The sequence below is a fragment of the Strigops habroptila genome, chromosome 8, assembly GCF_004027225.2.
Source record: "Strigops habroptila isolate Jane chromosome 8, bStrHab1.2.pri, whole genome shotgun sequence".
NCBI classification, from domain to species: domain Eukaryota; kingdom Metazoa; phylum Chordata; class Aves; order Psittaciformes; family Psittacidae; genus Strigops; species Strigops habroptila.
This window is the reverse complement of record NC_044284.2, coordinates 42,976,946-42,998,678: the sequence shown is the minus strand read 5'-3', so window position 1 is coordinate 42,998,678 and position 21,733 is coordinate 42,976,946. Positions and strand designations below refer to the sequence as shown.

The 21,733-nt window shown below is 47.4% G+C and overlaps 1 protein-coding gene across 1 annotated transcript in view; it reads right to left on the bottom strand.

Annotated features, from left to right (window-relative positions):
• PRRX1 (paired related homeobox 1) overlaps positions 1-6,297 on the bottom strand; it is a 40,840-nt gene extending 34,543 nt beyond the window's left edge. Inside the window, exon 1 of the mRNA XM_030496233.1 lies at positions 6,057-6,297. Coding sequence (XP_030352093.1) covers positions 6,057-6,297 — 241 coding nt within the window. The remainder of the gene's footprint in view (positions 1-6,056) is intronic.
• Between the last annotated feature and the right edge of the window lie 15,436 nt (positions 6,298-21,733).

Below are 21,733 nucleotides of genomic sequence, written 5' to 3'. Positions count from 1 at the left end.
CCTATAATCCCATCAAGCCACTTTGGCGATGTCAAAAACCATGGGACCAAACTCAGTTACTAGGGGAAAAAAAAAAAAAAAAAAATATATCCTTGAAGGAACTATGGTTCTGTAATTCTGTGTCTGCCCTGTCAAACACTCAATTCTCCCAGCCCCTCCTGCTTATACTCTGTCCGTGCTCTTGCTCTTTCTTGCCAGGCTTCCTAACATCACATATTTTGATGCATGTTGCACCTCTGCTGAAAGGCAAAAGGATCGCGGCCTTGAATGCAGACAGCAAAACTGTTTCATGCCTGCACAGAAATATTCCACCAGCTAGGAAAAAAAAGTTTTTTTCATGACTCAAGGCTGCCGGTCAAGTCTTTAAGGGCTAATACTCACCAATTAGCATATGTATAAGCGGTCCATTGAATCGCATGCAATGACTTCTGTGAGTAAGGACTGCACAAATTAACTCTGAGATAATATTTTCCCATGCGATCACTGCTTTATACACCATCAAAAAGATGGAAAATAGACTGGCTAGTAGTGGAAAATCAGTGCAGATGACAGAAAGCTGATGTTCATTAGAAGTGTTCTAGCAGTTTAGACCAAACCTTTAAGTTTTATGGGAGATTTCAAAATCTAATGTTCATGGAAATGTTTTCATTACATTGGGGGGGGGGAAGTAAAAACCTTCAGCAAAATCTTTTTCAAATTAAAAAGTTGAAAGCCTTGTGCAGATGGATTGAAAATATAAATACCATCAGCAAATTATGAGACCATGAGAACCAGGAAGCAAAACTGATTATGATCAAAAAAAGTGAAATTCACAAATAAAGTCTAGTTTTGCCCATCAAAAAGAGGGCAGCACGGCCAGAACTTGCAAACTGAATCAGCTCTCTCCTTCACAGTCATGTAGCTCTTTTCTCTCTTACTAACAGTACATTGTCCATTTTTGTTTGCTTTTTGGTGTCTTTATATTTACCTTTTTTAAAACAACATGTTTGTGGCGGCCACATTTCCATCGTTTGTCTGCATCCAGAAGCTCTAGAATTTTACATGAAAAACACACAATGTTTCTCCACTTCAAACTGTAGGATTCAGGGATGTAAGAAAAATATCTAACACTGTGATATATTTGATGAAATAACCATGCACCAGCCAGCCTGAGACTGAAATTAAATAGGTATGCCCAAGGAACATAAACGGAAAGAAGTTACTCAAACTTCTAGCAACTGATCTGTGTTAGTTATCTGTCTGTTATTCAACCTTTACTCAAGCAAACACTGCTCACTCTTCCTGTGAGAAGCCTCTAGAATACGCACGGTACAACTGGCACGCGTAAAGATTACTCCTGCAAGAAAAAGCAAGAAGTTGTATTTTTCACGCAGATAACATAAACAGCAAGTGCCTTAAAAATAATATTGACCTGATCCTCAATTTTCCCACATCAGTTGCTGGAAGAAAAGAATTGGTTCTGGAAAGTCTTTCTCAGCAGCACCTTGTAAGGTTGCTCACCGCTGCTGGTTTCCCTCGCTCACCCGTGTGTAACCTGTGGACATCAGCAGCCAGGTGCTTCCTGCAGACTCTCCCTTTGTCCATCAGCTCTGCGCGACAAGAGAGCAAGAAAATAGCTGCTAGATTTAATCAATTTAGCCTGCATTTTTGCCCTTCCTTTCTATTCTTTGTACATCCCCGATCTACAGTCTCAGCGCCTTCTGGGAGTAAGGGCTGCGTTTTACTAACAAAAGGGACACTTAGTACTTCAAGATAAACCAGAGGTTTGCAAAGAAAACCCTGCAGTTGTCCCTGGCGCTTCCTCTCAGGTTCATGCTCCATGCAACACCAAATCGCTTTTCACATTTCAAAGCAGTGGCAGAGCTTTTCCACCTTTTTAAGAAGGCATACTTTCTTTGTGAGGATGGGAAGGCACAACACCGCAGACAACCTCGGGATCAGAATGGCAAAAAAAAAAAAATAAAGAAAGAAAAAAGAGAAATAATTCAATATTTACACACTACTGTAACAACCTCACTTGTTCTGATTAAAAAGAGGCAATTAAAGCATAAAGAACAGCCATGTGGGAGCAGACCACAGATCCTTCGGCTCAGGATCCTGTCTCAGACTGCTAGTAATGACAGTCAGAGGGTATAAGTCCAGGCAGCAATGGAGCAATCTCGGCCCCAGCTCATCCTTCCAGCCTCTGTGTCCCGTGGCTCCCTGAGCTGGACACTGCCTCCATACACTGTTGCAGTGAAGAGCCATCCTCAGTCCTCTCTGAATTTGTCTTGTCCTTCCTTGAAATAATTTCTATTTCTGATATCTGCAAAATCCAGCAGCAACAAGATCTATCGCCAGACAACATGCCTGCTGAAAAACCCCTTCCTTGTCGGTTCACTGCCTGAGAAGAGGGGGCTGAAGCCAGCACAGATGCTCTGCTTGACCCAGCCTGAGCAAAGAAACCCACCTCCTCTTGGCTGCCCTGGCAGGGTCGCTGCTTTCTTGGGAAGGAGCAGCAGTGTTGAGGGGTATCGATGCCTGCCGAGATGGAAGAAGTCGCAGAGGGCCACAGTTAGGCTGTGCCCCAAGCTTAATCATGAACCAGCCCTGACAGCCCGGTGTAATCTGCCAGCCTGAGAGAAGCACAGCCCCCAAACTGCCATCATTTATATACTGAAGAGAAATTAAAGGACAGTAATAACTCCAATACTCAGAACTTGTACACGTACTGGACCAAAGTGGGGTTTATTCATTCCTCACAAAAGAAATTTGAGCATAACAATTTTTCTTTTGCTGCTCATGCTTTCTCCATGTCATTTAATGAACCATCAACAATGAGACTCAAACTAACCAACCAAAAAAAAGCAGAGGTCAAAAATGTTATCTTAAAAACCAAAAGAAAACCCAAACCAACCTAACAGCTTACTAGCTCTGGATTTGGAGAATTAACCCTGTTCAGAGCCACAGGCTCTGGGTACCCGTAGGCTGCCGTCAGGTTTCTGCCACCCCCAAAGGGAGCAACAGGAGCCGACAGCCATTGCTGGGTAGCTCAGGGGGTCTTCTCTGCTGAGCTGGGACCCACATTTTCATCCCAGCTTTAGCCAGAGTTAGCAAAAGCCCTGCTACCAACACAAGAGTTGGTTGTATCTTAACAGGTGGTTTTGCAAAGTTTCCTTGGCTAAGGGGCAAAGGCGGGGAGGTTGTGAATTGTATCAGCTTTTAGGGTATGGTTTTCAGAACTACAAGTTGAACTAAAGTCAGTGAGAGTGACAGCTTTGCAGCACCACTGAAAAAGCAGCTCCTTAATATGCTGACAGTTCTCCCTGTAAATATTACAGTCACAGCTACTACAAGGGATGTTGGGTTTTTTCTTTTTAAAAAGAGAAATGCTTTCTCCTGAACCTTTCGCATGATCTAGTGGTGAAATAGTTCCTTCAATCTCAAATGTCAAAATAAAACCTTTTGTAATTTCTGTACCAAACTTCTCCCCTTAATTTTGGATGTCAAAAATAGCATCAATAATTTGGCTTTTCAGTTCAGCTGGGGACAGAAACCAACGACAGACTAGCTGACTTTCCTCCAGGTTGGAAGAACATTTTCAGTCTTCTTGAAACATTCCCCAATTTCTCCAAACAGCTTTTACCTTCTCTCCCTTAGTAACATAGAGAATAACTGAGCCCTGTGTTAACTTTTCCACTGAACCAGCTCTCAATTTTCACTGAGAAAAGCTCATACCTCTGTTGTACTGCCTAGCTCCAGCACAGCCCTTTTTCTGCATGGACTACAAAACACATGCAGTAGGTGGGGAAACTGAGGAACAGAGACCCATGAGCTCTGATAAACCCATCAGTGAAAATGCCAGAAAGCCTAGATGACAGCTTTGCCCAATAAACCAAGGAAAAAATATCTCTGTTTTTTTGTTCTTGGTGTTTGTTGTTTGGGGTTTGGTGGGTTTTTTGTTTGTTTGTTTTGCTTACTTTAGAATACTTTTAAAACCTTCTAATTCACCACAATGGCATTAAAACTTTTACAGCATACAGAGAACTTCTAATTTATTTGAAGCTGTAGCTTGGTCCCTGCTTTGCAATGCCGGCTGGGAAACACACCCTTGGATCGGGATTTTGGGTCCTTTTCATGCTTTAAAAGCAGGGTGGGTATGGGGGAAACACGGCCCCTCTTTTCCAGGCTGACCTAGCTAGCTCCGGAGAGCTCAGCAGTTGGCAAGGGGCAACAACAGGAGTAAATCAGATCAAAAAAAAAAAAAAAAAAAGAAAATATGATAACCGAAACCGAGGGGGAAATAGAAGGGAAGAAGAGTTGTCCACGTAACTTCTTGGTTAGCATCTTGGGGACTCTCCATCCGCAGTACTGCAGCACAGGGAGCTGAACTGAGGGGAGCAGCAATCACCGCCTTCCCCGCTAAAATATACACCTTTAGAGCCAGATACTGCATTTTTCCGGGTCTTGGGGAGAGAACCTTTTTGAAGCCATCTTCCAGCGGCGGCCGTTCCGGCTCTCGGGAGGGAGAGGAGCCGCTCCGCAGCCGCGCACCGCTCGCTCCCTTCCCGACCGCGCTCCCGCAATAAACCCGCCTCGGGATGCTGCTTCCCCGCCCAGAGAAAATGTCTTGTCGGTGTCAAGCTCGGCGATCCCACAGGCGGTGGTGAAAAGAGCGGCCCCTTCCTCAGCTCGGTTTCCTTCAGGATACCGAGAAAGCCACGTCGGATCGGCGGGGAAAAGAGGATCGGAGGTGGCTCCCGCCGAAAAAAAACAAAAAACCGAACCAAAACAAACTAAAAGCGAACGAACGAAAATCGCAAGTGCAGTTTTCGTTCGTTTTTCGGTTTTGTTTTTTGTTGTTGTTGGCTGGGGTTTTTTCCGCCTTTCAGCGGCGGCCGCAGGGCAGCCCCCCGGTCCGGGATGGGGGGCTCCCTCAGAAGCGAGCCCGTGTCCGCAGCCGCGGCCCCTGCCCACCCCACGGGAGTCACGGCGGGGCCGGCCGCGATCAGCCCTCACCCACAGCGAAAATCGCGGCCAGCCCCTGCGGCCGGGGAGATACATATATATGTTGGGGATTTTTTTAAACAGAAAGCAGAGGGAGCATGAGGGGGAATTTTCTGACCCTGCACACTCACCTCACCCCGCTCCGCCGCTGTTAGCCCTTTCTGACAGCGCTGAAAGTAACAACAGGCACTTGGAAAACGCCGCGCAGCCGGCGCCCATCCCCGCTGCCTCCAGCCGCGGGGCTGTTGTTCTACAGCTACTCGCGCTCCCAAGCGAGGACCTGTTACGAGGGGCAGTTCAGAGGCAGGACCGCGCCCTGCCCTGCTCGCCGGGCCTGCATCAGGCCCGCACCGGGAGAACCGGGGCGCGGGGAGGAGGGGATCGGCGGCTCCACTCCGCAGCCGCGCACGCACCCTCGGGCTTTTTGCAAGCCGCGATGCTCCGGGCAGGTCGTTGGACAATCGACCGGTTCCCATCCAAACCCCAAAGCCCTAAGCAGTTTCCCGGTGTCCTGCAAACTACGGTGTCCCAGCTCCAACGGGCCGGAGGGCCGGGTGGATGGATGGAGGGCGGCTCAGCCGCCTGCTGCGCCTTGCCCCGTCCAGGCAAGCCCTGTGCCCAGCTCGCCCTCGCCGGCAGGCGATGGAAGAGACGGTTAGCCCTCAGGCTTGACCCCGGCCGCCAGTCCTAGGGCTGTTCTCCTCCCGGTCCCCCAAAGGGAGACGGAGCAGCGCAGTACGGGACCCGACGAGCGCGGCACGGCAGCGGCGAAGAGCAGCTCGCCGCTCCCCCTTTCTCGGGACGCGGCCGGGGGAAAACAAGCGTTTTCGCAGGCCGCCGGGTGCCGGGAGGACGCGGGCTGCCCGCAAGGGCACGGCGGGAAAAGCCGGATCGGGAAGCGGGGCGAGCCAGCCCTGGGACCGGCCGGCGGCTCCTTCGGCCGCTCCCCCTCGAGAGCCCCCTCGGGGCTGGCCCCGGGCGCCGCCGCCGTGGCATCCCTGGCCGCTCCGCTCCGGCCCAGGAGTGGCTGCCCCTGGAATCGATGGAAGGAGGAGTGTCCTCGCACTTACTGTCCTGTTGTGGGGTGTCACTGCCGCTGGTCAGCCCGGGGGACTCCAACAAGCTCCGGCCAGGCTCTCCGCCGCCCTCGTCCGCCTGGGCTGCCACCATATCGCCCGCCTCTTCTAGGTCCAGCAGGTGACTCACGGAGAAGTTCTTCTTGGCTTGTAAATTGTCCAGGCCGGCGGGGCCGTCGAGGCGGGCGGGCAGCAAGGCCTGCCTCTCCATGGCGTGGGCATAGCTAGACGCCATGGTACCGAGCGGGGCTTTTCTGCCCTCGCCCGCCCCCCCCCCCCGGTCGCCCACCAGCCCCGCTCCCCCCCCCAGCCGCCGGCCCTTCGAAGGGGGGATGCGCAAGGACCGAACAGGGGGGGCAACGGGACGGGACCCTACGGCGGCCGGAAAGGAAGCCCGAAGGGGAGCGCGCAGGGCTGGGCTTAAAACATGCCGGAGGGGAGAGGCGGCGGCCGGCCCGGGGAGCTGCCGCCGGCCGAGAGGCGCAGGGTGGCTGTGGGGCTGCTGCGCCCCGTCCCTCCGCCTCCGCTGCCGGCGGCTCCCTCCCTCCGCCCCTGCGCTGCCCTCCCCTCCCCTCCGCACCGCACTTCAAACGGCGGGGGCGGCTCCGCGGCGCTCCGGCCGCGCCGGGCACCCGGGGGAGGGCGGCCCGCGGGGCCCCGCCGGGACGTGGCACCAGCGCGGCCCCCCGGGGCCGGGTGCGGGCAGCGTCGGCCCCGCCGCGCTCATTTGCTCCTCATGGGGGGTGGCTGGGGGAGCCCCCGGGTAGGGGGGCGTAAAGGGGGTGTGGAGTCCCCCAATTGTCAGCCGGAGCTGCACCTGGAGGGGAGCACGGGTGCGGCCCTGGGGAGGGCTCCCGGCGCAGACGGGAGGAGCAGAAGGAGAGAAATAGTGAAAATGGGAAATGCAGATGAAAAGGTAACAAATAGAAGAGAAAGCACGAACGGGAGAGAGGAAAGGAAGAATAGTGAAAGAGGAAGAAAAAGTGCAACAGAGAACTAAAAGACAGGCCAAAAGGAGAGCAAAAGAGCTGAAGGGGGGGATGACAACAAAAAGAGAAACAGCAAATTAAAAAAGGACAGGAGGAGGAGGACACACTCAGAGCTCCTCAGGCCAGCAAGCAAAGAAGTCCTAGCAGTTTGGCCTGGCCCGGCTGGTCCCCTGGCCAAGGGCAGGTAGCGGTGCAGGGAGGTACCCTGACCCTACCGCGGAAGGGCCCCGAGGGCAGCAGGGCTGGCGGCCAAGGCAGGGTCCTGCAGGCCAGGAAAGGCCTCCGCTTCCCGGTGGCTGGAGCCTGGGCTCTAAGCTGCCACAGCCAGCCCAGAATTTCCATCCCCCCTGATCTGGGGAAAGAACATTTGATGCCATCAAAGGGCTCCAGATTGAAAACAGATGTGCTTCCCCGAGCCTCTCCATGCATTTAATTAAGGCACAGGCATGGAGGAGACATTTTCATCATTAGTTTGCTTTCAGCCTCCCCCCCCTCTGGGTCCCAGTTTACCCTTTGCAGTCTCTAAGACCCAAGTGAGCATAGCAGGGCTGTGGGGCTCTGCTGTACCCAGCTTGAAGGCAAGCAAAGCTGCTGGGCACAGGCTGGAAAGGCGAGAAAAAGCACCAGAGCAAGGTTGTGCATGTGGACAGATACGTGTGGGTGTAGATACACCCAAAACACTGTGTGCGCATCTATGTACACAGCAGTATGTGCCTTACTGAATACTGGTGTGACCCTTTTTCTGCACGTGAGGGAGCTTTTGTGCATGATGTCCTGCAGCACATGACCACATGTTGAATGAGGAGGGAGTTGTGTCTTCACGTGGGTGTTTAAGGCTTTATCTAGTTGGCTGTAAGCTGGCAACTTGTACCCTGGCTCTCAGGGTGTCCAAGTTTAGGCATGACAGGGTGGGTGTACATACTGCCATGCTATGAGGAATGGTTATCTGTACACACCTCTGTATGCTGCTCCACGCATTAAATACCCATTTCTCTGCCTTTCCTGGGCATTTGTGTGCCTTCTTGGTGAGCTAGGTTTTACCCTCTTTCTCCCAGTTTTCCTTCAAATGTCTTCAAATGTTGGAACCAACCTGGCCTTTCCAAGCGGGTGCTGTGGAGTCCCAGCCGTAAGTACCCCATTCTACTGGCAGTAGGGTCTGCTTTTAGCCCCTGTAAACCCCTGCCACAGGGGTGACAGCAGAAGCCACAGAAGCCACAAGAGCTCTTTGTGCTACCTTCACTGATATCCCACTGACATTCCTGGTAAGTATTTCTCCTTAGAACTCCCCATGTCTAAGGGAATCCTTCAGATGACCCTTCTTCCCAGTCTTGGGGTTTGGGAATGCAGCCCAATACCAGCAGATGTCCTGGAAAAATGGTGAGTGAAAGTAAGTTGGTGCTGTGGGTGAGCATATGAACATGTGTGAGTCTGCTACAAAGGGATGGTCTCACCTGCAAGGCAATAAACGCGCCCAGCTCCACGACTGGCTACTGTGGCTTTACCCTGAAGCGAGCCACAGTGCTCCCCATGCATACAGCACCACAGGCTGAACAGCAACTTGGGATGCCAAATTCACATTCTGGAAGCAGCCTAAGCACCTCCTTTTCCCAGATGCCTCCTCCTACAACACAACTGGATTTCTGAGACTGGGTGGGAGAACTCTGCTGAGGGACAAGATGCATCCAAGGGAAACTCTTCCTGCTCTGTCTCCAAAGAAAGAATGCTGGGGACAGTGAGCTTGATCAGCCTGAGCTTGAGGTAATAGGTGGGACAGGTGAAGGGACCTTTTCATGTGCGGGAAGTAAATCACACGAAAAGAAAGCGATGGACCAAAGTGGCCCACAAAGATCATGAGTAAAAGACAAACAGAAAAGAAAGAATCAGAAAGGTGAGGAGAGGGAGGAGATGAAGGACATGCTCTCTGTGCTCCTGGGTGAGCAAGCCAAGGCGTCCCAGGGCCCTACATAACTGCAGATCTCAGCCAGCCATTAAACCAGAAGTAGGACCATCTTTACAGGACAAGCATGAAACATCCCTTTGTTAGCTGTTTTCTTTAACTTGATTCAAAGTTTTACAAAACTTCAGGTTAGAGTACTGGCAGGTATTATCACCTTACCTGAATGCTGAAGAGTATTACTGCCTTCTAGTGTTCATCTTCTCCCCCTCCAGCCACCAGCAGGGAAGGCAGAAGAAGATGGGGCATTTGCCACCTGGGGCACCACCATCAGATGCATTAATTTCTTCCTGTGGAAATGTCCAATAGCCAGCCCATGCACTCACTCTAGGGCCTCCAGGAGTTTCTGCAGAATAAATAGCCATAGGGTGGAATGAGCCACACCATGGCTTGGTGTAATCCAAAGATCTCAACACACTTTCCCCTCTTTCAGAGGAGGAAACTGATGCAAAGACAGGTTGTCCTTAAGCATCAAACCCAAAGCAAAGGTGGCAGAATACCCCAGTTCTCATGACCCTGAGGCTGGGAAGGAGTCCCATGCCACAGATGGCACATGGCAGCAAATGCATATACCATTTTGACATCCCACAGACCATCAAGGTAGGCCATGGTATGTTAGACATCTGTTTCCCACCTCACCACTGGCCTGGTGTCAAGCTGAACAGGCAGTTCCCATTCCCCATCATCTTCCCATCTCACCTTTCCTCTCCAATGTGCACCTGCCTGGCAGCTGCTTACAGCCCCATTCCTCCACCTTCCCAGGCTGCCCAGCAAATGATTGCCTCCTGCTCGCACTCCCAGCAATGCAGGGACCCCTCAGCCTCTGCTGCCAGGGGAGGAGAAAGCCCAGAGTTTCCTGAAATGGTCAGAAACCTTCTAGGTAAAGCCCCCACAGTTGAAGGGCCAAGCCTCACACTGCAAACAGCCACCAGACCCCAGTTTGGCCTTTCGTACTCCCAAAAGTGGTTTTCCTTTTGAAGGACATCAGTGAGACTTATGCCTCACTGGAGCTCTGCCTGAAAACCCGTCTCCTATGCTGTGACCATATGTGATGCTCAGAGAAGGTGAGGCAGAAACCACAAACTCTCCCATTTTCCCTCCCCCAGCTACATTTCAAGAAAGGGAAAAACCAAAGGTCTGTGCTTATGCAGATGACCAGCACATTTGCTTCTGCTTTCTTTTCTCACAGAAAATTACAAGCTCAATCTGCAGCATCAGTGAGAAAGTCTCTAACTTGAGTATTTGCACCCATTCCTGAAACTTCCCATGAAACCCAGCACTAGCAGCTCCTGTGGTTCTCCAATATATGGTCTACCCAAGTATGCTATAAGCCCTCAGAAATATTCCTCTCACCTTTGCATGTATCTGAACAGGAGCTTCCTATCACTAGCTTCCTAGTTTTGATGGCGATTTTCAGGTACAACAAACAGGAGCTGAGATGACAACCTTCCCAGGGGTCTTGCAGCCAACAAGAAATACACAGAGAGATGAGCAGCTGGACAGCAATAAGATGCTCAGGGCAACTCACACTCCTTGTAGTTGTCATTAGTGGGATGCAGTAAGGCACCAAACAAGGCAAGCCAAGCCTTCGCCTGCTCTGCTCCCACATTCGGCTCCTCCACATTGACTACCACACCACATGCCTTTCCCAGCATAGACTACCCACTTCTTTCAGGTGCCCTAAATATCTCCTCTTCTACCTAACTTAAAAAAAAAAAAAACCCAAACCAAAAAATAACCAAAACAACAAAGAGACAACCTGTGGAGGCTGTGACACACAGGTGTGGATTCTCAGCTGTCTAATAATATCATGGCACACAGGTGAAGCATTTTGTTCAGTGAGAGAAAGTAGTTTGGATCTCTCTACCTTATTTTCATGAAACTTGTCAGCATGTAATGTCTTAGAGCCCTTTTTCAATCTGCCAAATTTGTTTTATCTTAGCAATTTAAAAATAATATTGCAGGAGGACAGCAGGGAGAAGGAGGAGATAACAGCCGGTACCATTGCACAAGCTTGTGCAATGCACGCACAATTTATTACTGCTCTGTGCTTCCTGGCCTTAGCCATGCAAGGTTGTGGGGACCCCACCAAATTGTGAGCAGGTTAGATAGGTGATTCAAAGGACAGGAGAGCACAAATGTCCCTTACTCATCTCTAAGGCCCATAGTAGCAGCTATTTTGGAGAGGAAGTGCTCCGAGATGGGCCTCCACTCCTCTGTACCCCAAAACATCAGCCACAACTCCTCAGGGGCAAACTGATGAGACGCGTCAAATCAGCCATCTCTGCTGCTGGCCGCTTCTCAGACTGCATCCATACTATCCCATTCATTGCCCAGCCCAGTGATATCCCCGCTGCTGGACTCTGTTGTTGAAACCCAGGTGCTGGGAAGCCAAACCAAAACTCTTTGCCCTGGAAAGTTTTCCTTCCATCACCCTGTCATGCTGGTTCACTGAAATGTCTCAAGGCTCTTTGCACTTTCTCTACCCAGGGCTGGGTGAGAACTATGCTGATCTGGAGACAGACAGCACCTGCAGGAACATGTGTGTGTGCATATAGGTGTATCACCTTACGTGTGTGTGTGAGAGTTTGGGTATGTATGCACACATTCAAGTCTGGAGCCAGACTTCTTCCCCACAAACTCCTGCTACACACTTGGGCCAAATCTCCCTCTTTTCTTTCTTCCCCACATAGAGGTGTGTTATTAGATCCGTGGGGATCAGGTAGTCTACAGTCATTTCAAGCTGTAAACTCAACATCAGGGTTTCTTTTAATCCCAAACATCTTGATATCATCTGGAAATGCCAAGAGCAGTTTATAATTAGGGTTTAGCATGCAGATTAATACCAGCAGCTCCAGGGTGAACAGACCATCAGAGTCTAATCAAAGCTTAAATGGGGCAGCAATTTAAAACTGAGATTTATTATTCCTCTGCATAATATTTTGAACCAGGGACTGAGTTCACATCACACACAATCATTCCTGGAACTGCTATCACATCTCCAGTCAGAGCAAGGTGGCTTGTTACTGGTTCGTGGGGGTGATAAATACTAGGCTTCAGGAACTTATTTAGGACTATCGCAGCATTGACACTGTACGAGATTTAGAACCTGAGGCAGGAAAGCACTTGCACAGATGTACAATGCATGGGGCTCCAGCCCCACATGGATGGTGGGGCAAGGCCACACACATTTTTTTTGCTGGGTACCAGTTGTAATAAGGGAGATGGCCCCAGGATACCAGCTAAGGGTTCTCTGATTGGCAACTCCTCTGGCCATGTGTGGGTAAGGATGAGGAAGGATGGAAAAGTATGCATTATTCAGTATGGGGGAAAAGCCAACTCATAGCAACAGAACCATCACAGGAACTGGCACCATGTAAGCAGGCTTAGTGGCATGCTCAGCTAGGGGTTGTAGTGGGAGTTCTGGGCCAAATGCAGCCAGGGAAATCTCCTCCTGGATGGTATTTCTGCAGAGTCCCATTTGGATGGCCTCTGAGTGTCCCCCAAGCCTCAGAGGTTTGATTTTCAGGGTAGGGGCAGCTGGGCTGCAGCATCTGGGTTGGAGTTTCCACTAGCAGGGCTTCTACCTTTTCAAATTGACTTTGCCCAGACCTCTCCCAACCCAATTTGGGCTGGAGCTCTTCCTTTGACTTGTCATTTATAAAACACAAGAGGAGGAGGGGGCTGGGAGAGTGGAAATTTGCTCATCAGTTTGTCTGTACAAGTCCCAGTTTTCAGATTTCAAGACAGAGTTTCAACAGTTGCCACCTAGCTTTCAACAGAGATGACAAGCACATTCTCTAGCTGGCAGGAACTAGTTTCCTATCTTTTTCTATAAGTTTTACTGCAAGTGGAAGAGGGACTATGAGGACAGGAATGTCCTCATCTCCAGCATGGATCTAAATGAGAGCTCAGCTCTTCACTTCCCTGGCTTTGCTCTTGTTAGGGATACCTGTGTAGCTTTCAGCTCTGCCTCTGGCCCTGGAGGCTGCCTTTGTGGGAGGTGTGTGTCAGCACTATCCTGACATGATCCTAAAGATCAGCACCATGTCTGAGGTGGAGGAAGCAGATGGCACACATCATGGCCTCTTAAGACAACATAAGATAGGGGTTCATGGATTCCACCAGGAAACTGCAGCAGTATCAGCACAAACATCTCCCCACCATGTCTTTGCTCCAGTGTGTTGGGCACAGTCCTGCAGGTGGATGTTGCTTGTCTTCATCACACTCAGCCTGCTCTGGAAGGGATCCAGTTGGGTTACCTGCCTCAGGAACCAGGACTCTGCCTAGTAAGAAACCAGGCTGCGGCCCTTTCCGTTTGCTTACTCACCTACCATGGCTACCTGGGGGCACCGAGACGGCCACCAGGAACCCCCATGGGCCAGCTAAACGGAACTAGCCAAGCTAAATTAGGGCTAAGCTGGGTGTTCCCAAGGTCTCAGACTTGATCTGGCTCCAGAGCTGGCTGCATAAGGAGCCGTGGATTTGGATAAGCCAGCCATTTAACTGGGGTTTTATTACCAGGCAGGGTAACAAAAGCACTCAGAGGTCACCTGGGAACTTTAATCAGCACCGAGGGTCACTGGATAGCAGGCTAGGCGGGAGGAGGGCAGGGCCTAGGGCACACAAATAAATAAATAGATGTATTGAACCCACCTCCATTCCTCCAAGGAATCTCCTCTCTCTTCTCCATGCTCTTTACAAGCAGACATTCAAATGGTCCTAATTTCCCCAGCTCCAAGATCTCCAAATTTAGCCAAGAAGTTTATCCACAAGGTTTGGTTGTGGGTTCTTTTTTTTTTTAAATCCCTCACTGCTGGAGATGAAAGTTCAGTCTGTTGGACTGCTCTTGGGCTGGATATCAGATATCCCTCACCCCAGAGAGAGACAGCGTCCCACCAGCTTCTCTCCCCTACAGGAAAGAAAAAAAACAACAACCCTCCCATAATCAGAGTCTGGGCAGACAAATTGGCACCACTGTTTTCGTCTTTTCTCCCTCCACCCCCCTTTCTGGAAGAGGACTAACCCTTCGGAGCGCAGTTACAACTCACAAATATTTGTGGGTATTATATTGCAAGAAGGAAAAAAATCCAAAGGAAGGTAACTGCTAAAAGCTTAGTCTTTCTACTATGGAAAGTAGCTTTATGCGCATCCATAAATCTCCTTTGTAAGTGGCCATTAAAATTGCGTCTTGTTTAATTTTTTTTTTTTAAGGTTGTTTATACACTTTTTCTCATCTTGCAAAGGAATGATGTCATTGGCAGGCCCAGTAATGAACTGAAAAAAAATCAACTTTCTAATGTTTTGGGAGCTTTCTCAAAAAGCAAACGTTTCAATACCAGTCTGCAAATCCAGACAAATACTTAAGCATGTGCTTAACAACCAAGTTGTATTTAAGTGCCTTGCTCCCACAGGGACATCTGTCCACACTCATCTTCATGCACAAATGATGTGCTTGAAGCGAGGAGTGTATTTAAACTGTTGCAGGATGAGAGTCTCTGGGCCTGGCTGCTGAGCTGTTGAACGACTCCTTGCACGGGCCGTACAACATGACAGAGACCACTCAGCAGCTGCACATGGGTGCCCTAACCCACTCGCTGATGGACGCTGGTCCTCCCTTTCCTTCTGCAATCTTGAGACTGATGTCCTCAGGGTTTCCTGCATTGCTGCTTTCTTTCTAACAGCCAAGCCCACCTCTTTTTGCCCACTGTTCAAAGGACAAGGCTTTCTCCAGATGCCACAAAGCAAATAATCTCTAACCGGCGTGGCCCTTTGCTTCGCAGATATGCCCTTGACACACAAAACACTGTTTAGTTGAAAGCCTCCTTGCCGGATACTTGCGTTGTTTGATTTGGGTGTGTGGATGGGGATTTTAGGTTTGTTTTTATTTTTTTGGAAGCTGTTTTAATGAAGTGGAAGCAAAACCAAATAGCAGGCTGTGCAAATGGGGAAAAAAAAATGCAAAACTTGAAAATGAATAATTGGTGTGGTTTTAATTAAGAAGCGGTTAACTGTTTCGGGGTGAAGAGCATAGGCTTGGGTTGACTCCATCTGAACCCTAGAAAGAGCACGTTAAGCTGTTCACCATGCTGCGGGTTAAGAAAATGGGAAATAAATACGTCCCAGCCTCTTGGAAAATTAAACCATCTTTAGTGCTCAGCTGTAAACTTTCTTCAGCAATTTATTAGAGTTCCAAAAAACACTTGTTGAGTAGACTTGGCCTGTAATAAATATCAGTCCTTGTTTGTTTGTTTTTGTAATGGGAACAAAACCACATCTTTTTCTTTCTAAAGTGGATAATTCAATTACATGGGAAGAAGCACATTCATTGTCCAGAATACCCAGAGAAGATTGCCACGAAACTTGCAGCTTAGTGGAGAGACGAGGGGAACAGAGCCAGCCGATACCCAGAATTGCTTTCAGGGAAGATATCCTTGTTGGCACGTCCACTTACGCAGGAGATGATGGTAGCACAGGATTGTCATTACAAACAGGAGGCAGAGATGGGCATCTCTGCCCATCCCAGGATGTGGAACATCGGGGTGGCAAGGCAGACATGAATAAAAGAGAATGAGGGACAGGGAAGGGACTTGTTTGTGACACACAGCAGGTTCGAGGTGGCAGGGGAGCTGAGCTCCAGCCCTCTGTTCTCAGCCTGCTGTGTGCGCTCACGGATTTCTCATGATTTCCTCCAGAAAATGCAAACCCCAGGTTGCTGCCTGCAGTGCCAGCAAGGAGTCTGTCACATCCATGTGTCAGCACCGCTTTGGGAGCCCTGCTCAGCTGCTTGCTTACATGTTCTGAGTGCCTGGTAGGCACTCAGATCCAGTAAAATGGGGGGTGTTTGAAGGCAGAAATTCACCTCTGTCCTGCATCTCACATCTGATCTCGTGCTCTCTCTCAAACCTAGCTCCAGTTCAAAAAATATCAGTGTTTTCTTCTAGATGCTTAAATACTTCAACATTTCTTGCTCTGGAGGCTGTCACCCCTTTGGTGGGGACTTCTCCTGGGCTCGATGGTAGGAGGCAGATAGTGGCAATGATCACAAATATGTCTGGAGGCAATACCCTATGAGAACTGGGAGTGCTTGTGAGCATCCATTCCTTTCCGTGCCCCCATTTTTGGGAGCCTGCCTTGCAGAAGGAGAAACAGGAGTCAATGCTTTAAAATTGGTTCTTGGTGGGTTTGGTTTGCCCACCCTCTGCAGGCAGTCTGGCTCTGGGTTTAATACTAGAAAAGTCTCTGAACTCAAATAGCTGAAGGGAGGTACTATCCAGATAAGCAATTACCCAGCATGCTTTCCCAGGGACAGCCCAGCAATTATGGTCAGCAATAAAGAAATCTGACTGTTGTCAAAACACAGACCCTCATTCCTACAAGCTCTTCTTGAGAGGCACAATTAGCGTGCTGATGTGATTAAAGCCATGTTCGGCTCTGGGATAGGAGAGCCAGACACACCCAGATAACTCCTCCAAAGCCAGCCGCTCAAAACTGAGGCGTTGGTTACCTGATTTGTAGCCAATCAAGTAGAAATCAACCATTCCTGTCCACATAGCTACATCATGCCGTTAAACAGCCAAACCCTCTTCTCTTACATGTCTTTGAGGGAGATGAAATCCATATGGCCCAGAGAGTGAGCTCAGGCTAGGGATGGAAGGAAGGACAGAAACAGCATTTCTTCAGGACAGAAGACAATGGAAACGTTTCCACTGATTCCAATAGGTTCTGAATCAGCGGCTGCAACCAATTTTCCTCCTAAATGGACTTCCATATGTCTAAAAAAGTCTTGCAAGTGCTGGAATTTGTTACAGAACAAACCTGTACTTTATTAGTCTGCTCCCCGACTCTGAGTGTTTCTCCCTTTAAATTCCTTGGTCAGCCATTTCTGGGCTTCGGGGTTCACTTTCAAGAAACGCATTCGCTTGTAAAGCAAACATTTTCCATGACACAGACAAAAGTTTCCCCCTCTGCTCCCAGACTTCACTTCACTTTGCTGGGATCTTGTGTCTTTAGCTTCATCAGAAAAATAAGTGGCTCTGTGTGCAGAGGAAAGCATGGGGAGGAAATCACGTTCACCAGGCCTGAAATCTTCTCTACTTTACAGATAGCCTCTGAAACACAGATATTTGGGCAAAAGCCTAGCAAAGCTGTTTTTTACCAGAAATTTTCCATTTTCCACTTCTCTAAAAACAGAAGAGATTTTATTTTGCCCTCTTTTTGACAGGCATCTTTAAACTAAAGATTTTTCTCTTTCCTTCTTTCATTAAATTGAAACAAGAATTGGCAGAAGTGAACATTTCCGTTTTTATCAAAACCTGTTTTGTAGGTAGAGTCACTTTCCTGCCCATGATATCCTATATGCACTCTGCTACATGTAAAGGGATTTAGGAACCTATGTACCATTTTCAGTAGTGGTTTAGGCACTATAAGGGGAGTTTGCACAACTAGCTTCATACCCATATTCCAGTACTATCAGTAAAGGTTAAGCATTTAAATACCTTTTATCTTATCCTGAGATGTCAACAAAATCCAGGCTTTCTACAATGTCTTGAAAATACAACTTGAATTTGATTAAGTTCCTAAAACCTAATAGAATATTTATAACTTACTCCTAATGCTATACCAAAATGGCCATAAACATTATAGTTTTCAAATTCATCTATCTATCTGTGCAAAAATATTTTCCATTTCCTTGGAAGAATGAAAACACAGGAAGAAAGTTTCAAAGCAGCTCCCACAAGGAACATCCCTAAGGCCCCATTTAATTCACAATTTTAAGTTTCTAAGCTTCCAAAGTATTTTTTAGTTGATGTTAACTTTAGCTTCAGGGTGTTGTTTCAAAATGAAATCTCAAAACATATCATTAGAAAACAAAGCCAAAACACTTGGATTTATTTTTCTTCCTTTTCCAGAACAGTTCATCAAGCTGATGTGAATTCACAAACATTTTCAGCCAACTTAAAGCACAATTTTTAGCAAATAAATAATTTGCGTAAAAAAAAAAAAAAAGGAAGTAATTGTCCTATTCTAAGAATAAGGATAAAACTTATCTGTTATTTTTAAGTGTTCAGACTGAACAGTGATGGAATATTTGCCCTGATGATAGAAAAAGAGAAATAAATTTTGCTTATTACTTTATATATATGTTGATACATATCTGAAATTTATATACAAGCACATACACACACGTCCCTTTCCGTCCAACATGAATGTTTTCAACACAGAGAAAGTAAAGAGAAGAGATTTAGTGCTGATTAGAACAAAAGTCGCACTGTACCTTACAGATTTCAGCATGTCTCATTAAAACTGGGCTTGAAATATACATATCCTTTAATAAATAAAGCTTAAGGTACATAAACACTGCAGCGGATATAAATTATTTTAACCAAAGTATGTAGGGAAAAAAAATTACTGGAACACCACGATCCAGGGCATTTTACAGTAAATTGGACTTCATCAGTGGTTTTGCATTTTTATTTGATTTTGGAGTTCCTCCACTAAAGCTGTAAGTTTTGTAGAGTTTATTTCACACCTTGTAATTTAAAACGTTACACTCCATCGAAATTCCTCTCAAAAAAAGGACCCGAGTAATTAATGTCTTTGGGCTCAACATTCATTATATCCCACTAGTGTGAAAATTCATAAAAATAAGACATGGGATTAGGAGCTTAACAGCCTCACACATTTGCAGAGCTGCTGCATTGGCAAATATTTCTCTGCCGTATTGGAGTGGAGCACTCTCCTGGCTGCTCTCATTTGTTTCGTTGGATCATCCAAGTCATTAGAAAGTGCCTGAAAAGAAACCTCATGTCTCATGCTCATATTTTTTCTTGGAAGCACATAAATAAAAGGGGTTTGGGCCATTTCTTCCCGTGATCTTCTATTTTCTTCATTTGGTGGCAGGATGTGCCTTATCTCCTCACGGAGACAATGGGAATTTGGGCCACTAGCAGCAAGGGGACTCCAGATGCCCTTGGAAAGGAAGCAGGACCTGGGCTTTGGTTACTGAGAGCTGAATTGCTTCTTTTATGAAAACGCCCTGGGTTCTCCTCCCTGGTTCCAAGGAGGTGAAACAGCTCCGGGTTGAATCACAGACTCCGTTTTGCCCTTGGCGGATTCATAGATACAGTGGGTGAATTTGTGCAGTGAACAGTAACTTTGACCAGAGTTTAATTTTGGAGGGACATAAACCATTCACAAAGTTGGGCTGAATTTGACAAGCACCTTTTGCCAAAAAAACAAACAAAACCAACAAGCCTAATACAGGAGGCTCTTTTTAAAACTTCAGAACATTTCATTCCAAAGTGTTTTCAAAGCAAAGAGGTTGACTTCATGTAGGTGTTTCTGAAATGAGCCTTTTGGAGGTTTTATTGAAAAGCCTTACTTTAGAAAAAAAATTAAATTAAACTGTAAAATGGAACATTGTGTTTCAGATCAAACACCATGTCCTAGGTTGCCTCAATATTTCTGGTTTATTTTATCTTTTTTTTTTTCCTCTTCTTAAGACTGTCTTGGTTCAAAACAAACAAAATTGCTTCATTCCTTGGTCCCCTCCCCCAGGTATCTAAATCTGACAACAGTACAAAGCATCTTTTATTCACCCAGGTCGCAATCATTCACCCCAGGACATGGCTGGCTAGAAACCCTAAGGAGCAGATAAGTACAGCTCTCCCTGCAGCTCTGGCTACTCAATTTCCTTCTAAACTGGGCAATTCCTATTGTGCTGAAGTCTCTTCTAGATCTCAGTCACTCATCACGACTCCCTCTATAGCCGACGGTGAGAAATTCCAGCCCAAGACCCTTAGGACAAGCCATACTCTGAACATGCCACTTGATTTTAGAGGGAAACAAGCTGTCCAGTTTGGACTTGGAGCTACCTTAAGTGAGGGGATGTGAAGTTTGCCACAGATCTACTCTTGGGCAGAAAGTACCACTGGAAATTGCTGTTTTCATTACTGCACGTGGCTGTGGAAAGGAAAACCATTTCCAAGATAGATCAGCTATTGCATCTGCCCTGGAAATTAATTTGTCAGCAGCAGCTGGGAAAAGTGCATCAGCATTCAAGTACTTTGCTGCCTTCTGATGTTTAAGGTCACATTCGCATCACCTTTCCGCCAAGTGCTTTTTGGCTGTAAGATGGCGCAGTCACCAATCCAGGGAAGGGCTTTTCAGGAAGTTCTCTAAAGAAAAGCATGCCAGAAAAAAGGCTTATGTTATTTTACTCTGCGCATTTCTAAGCAATAAAATTAATATAACTGGTTTAGCATCCTAAATGAAGTTTACACATTTTACCCCATGAACAATGCTTCTAACTTACTGCTGTTATCTCACTCAAAAAATTAAGTAAATTACACATCTTCTTTGAGCTTAATGAAAGAAACTCCTACCTCCAAGCTTGATCTGGAGGCTGTGTTTCAGCCTCCCTTTGCTCTCCAGCCTAGAAAGCTGTTTTGCACTCAGAGCAAACCACCTTTGTAGTGAAAGGATGAGGACATTCTAAGGAAACATCAGGGCTTCTTAGATGGGTAAAAACTGGGAGATCTCTCAGCAAAGTTATTCTTTAGTTTGATCAAAAAATCTGTCATCACATACTCTGGCTGGTGAGGAGGTGATAAAATCATTCAGTTTTGGGACATGGAGTGGTTCTCAAATTTAAATCAGATGGAAAGAGAGACAACATGTTTTCAAAAGTAGTTAGGCTCTCAGCTAGGATTATGACTAGTACCATTTTCTTGTAGTTGCAAATTGAGCATGTTTCAGAGTTCGAATACAGCAGTAAATAACCACCATACTTTTCTTTTGAACTTATCTTACATCATAGCCCTGTGCCCTCATGAGGACAGCAACCATGAAACATGGTGCTGTTCTCCATGCGAGCATGCAGTGATCCAGTGCTTTGCTTGCTCTTAGGATATCTACATGAGTTGATGCACAAGCATGAAGATGAGTCACAGATGGCTCAATTAGTGTTGGAAACTCAATGCAGATCTGACCAAGTTTTGGATGCTTCACACCATGCATACTTCACTCCCTGTCTCACTGCAGAGCCTGCTGTGCAAATGCTTTAAAGAGTAACACAGAAAGGGTTGTGCCTTGGGAATAGGAAAAAACATTCTCTTCAAACACAGTTAGTGGGGCAAGAATACCCAAGTTTAAACTGCAGCAGTGGAGTTTCCAGTTAGACATTGGAGTAACCTATTTCTGAGAGACACATTCTCCATCACTGCAGGGTGCAGAAACTATTGGACAATTCTCTGCCAGGACAGATAGGGTGGACTTGGTTGCGGCTATGAGTTAGAGGACATTTTGAGATCCTTTCCACTTCTATCATTCCAGAACAGGAGGTCAGCCTCCCTGCACTTCAATCTTGCTTGGAAGGTGCACCCCGAAAAGACATAGTCTACAGGTCAAGTCCACACACAGCAGCTACTGAAGAAGCAATCTAAGAAATAACATTAATATAACATTCCAGCAGGAGCAGAGCTCACATTTCTTCAAGGAAACATCCTCATGAGCATAACATATACCCGGATGGTTAAGCAGTACTGAGATAGGAAGTTTTGTTTGAGTATACCCAGGACTGGATTAAAACTGCTGTGACCCCCTGCAGCAAAACACTGATGCAGTGTGTACCACTCTGCCTAGTCAAATTTATCCTCTGAATTGTTATGGGGTAACGTTAGTCCAACAGAATTCATCCCAGATGAGGTATCACATGTCTTCCTGCA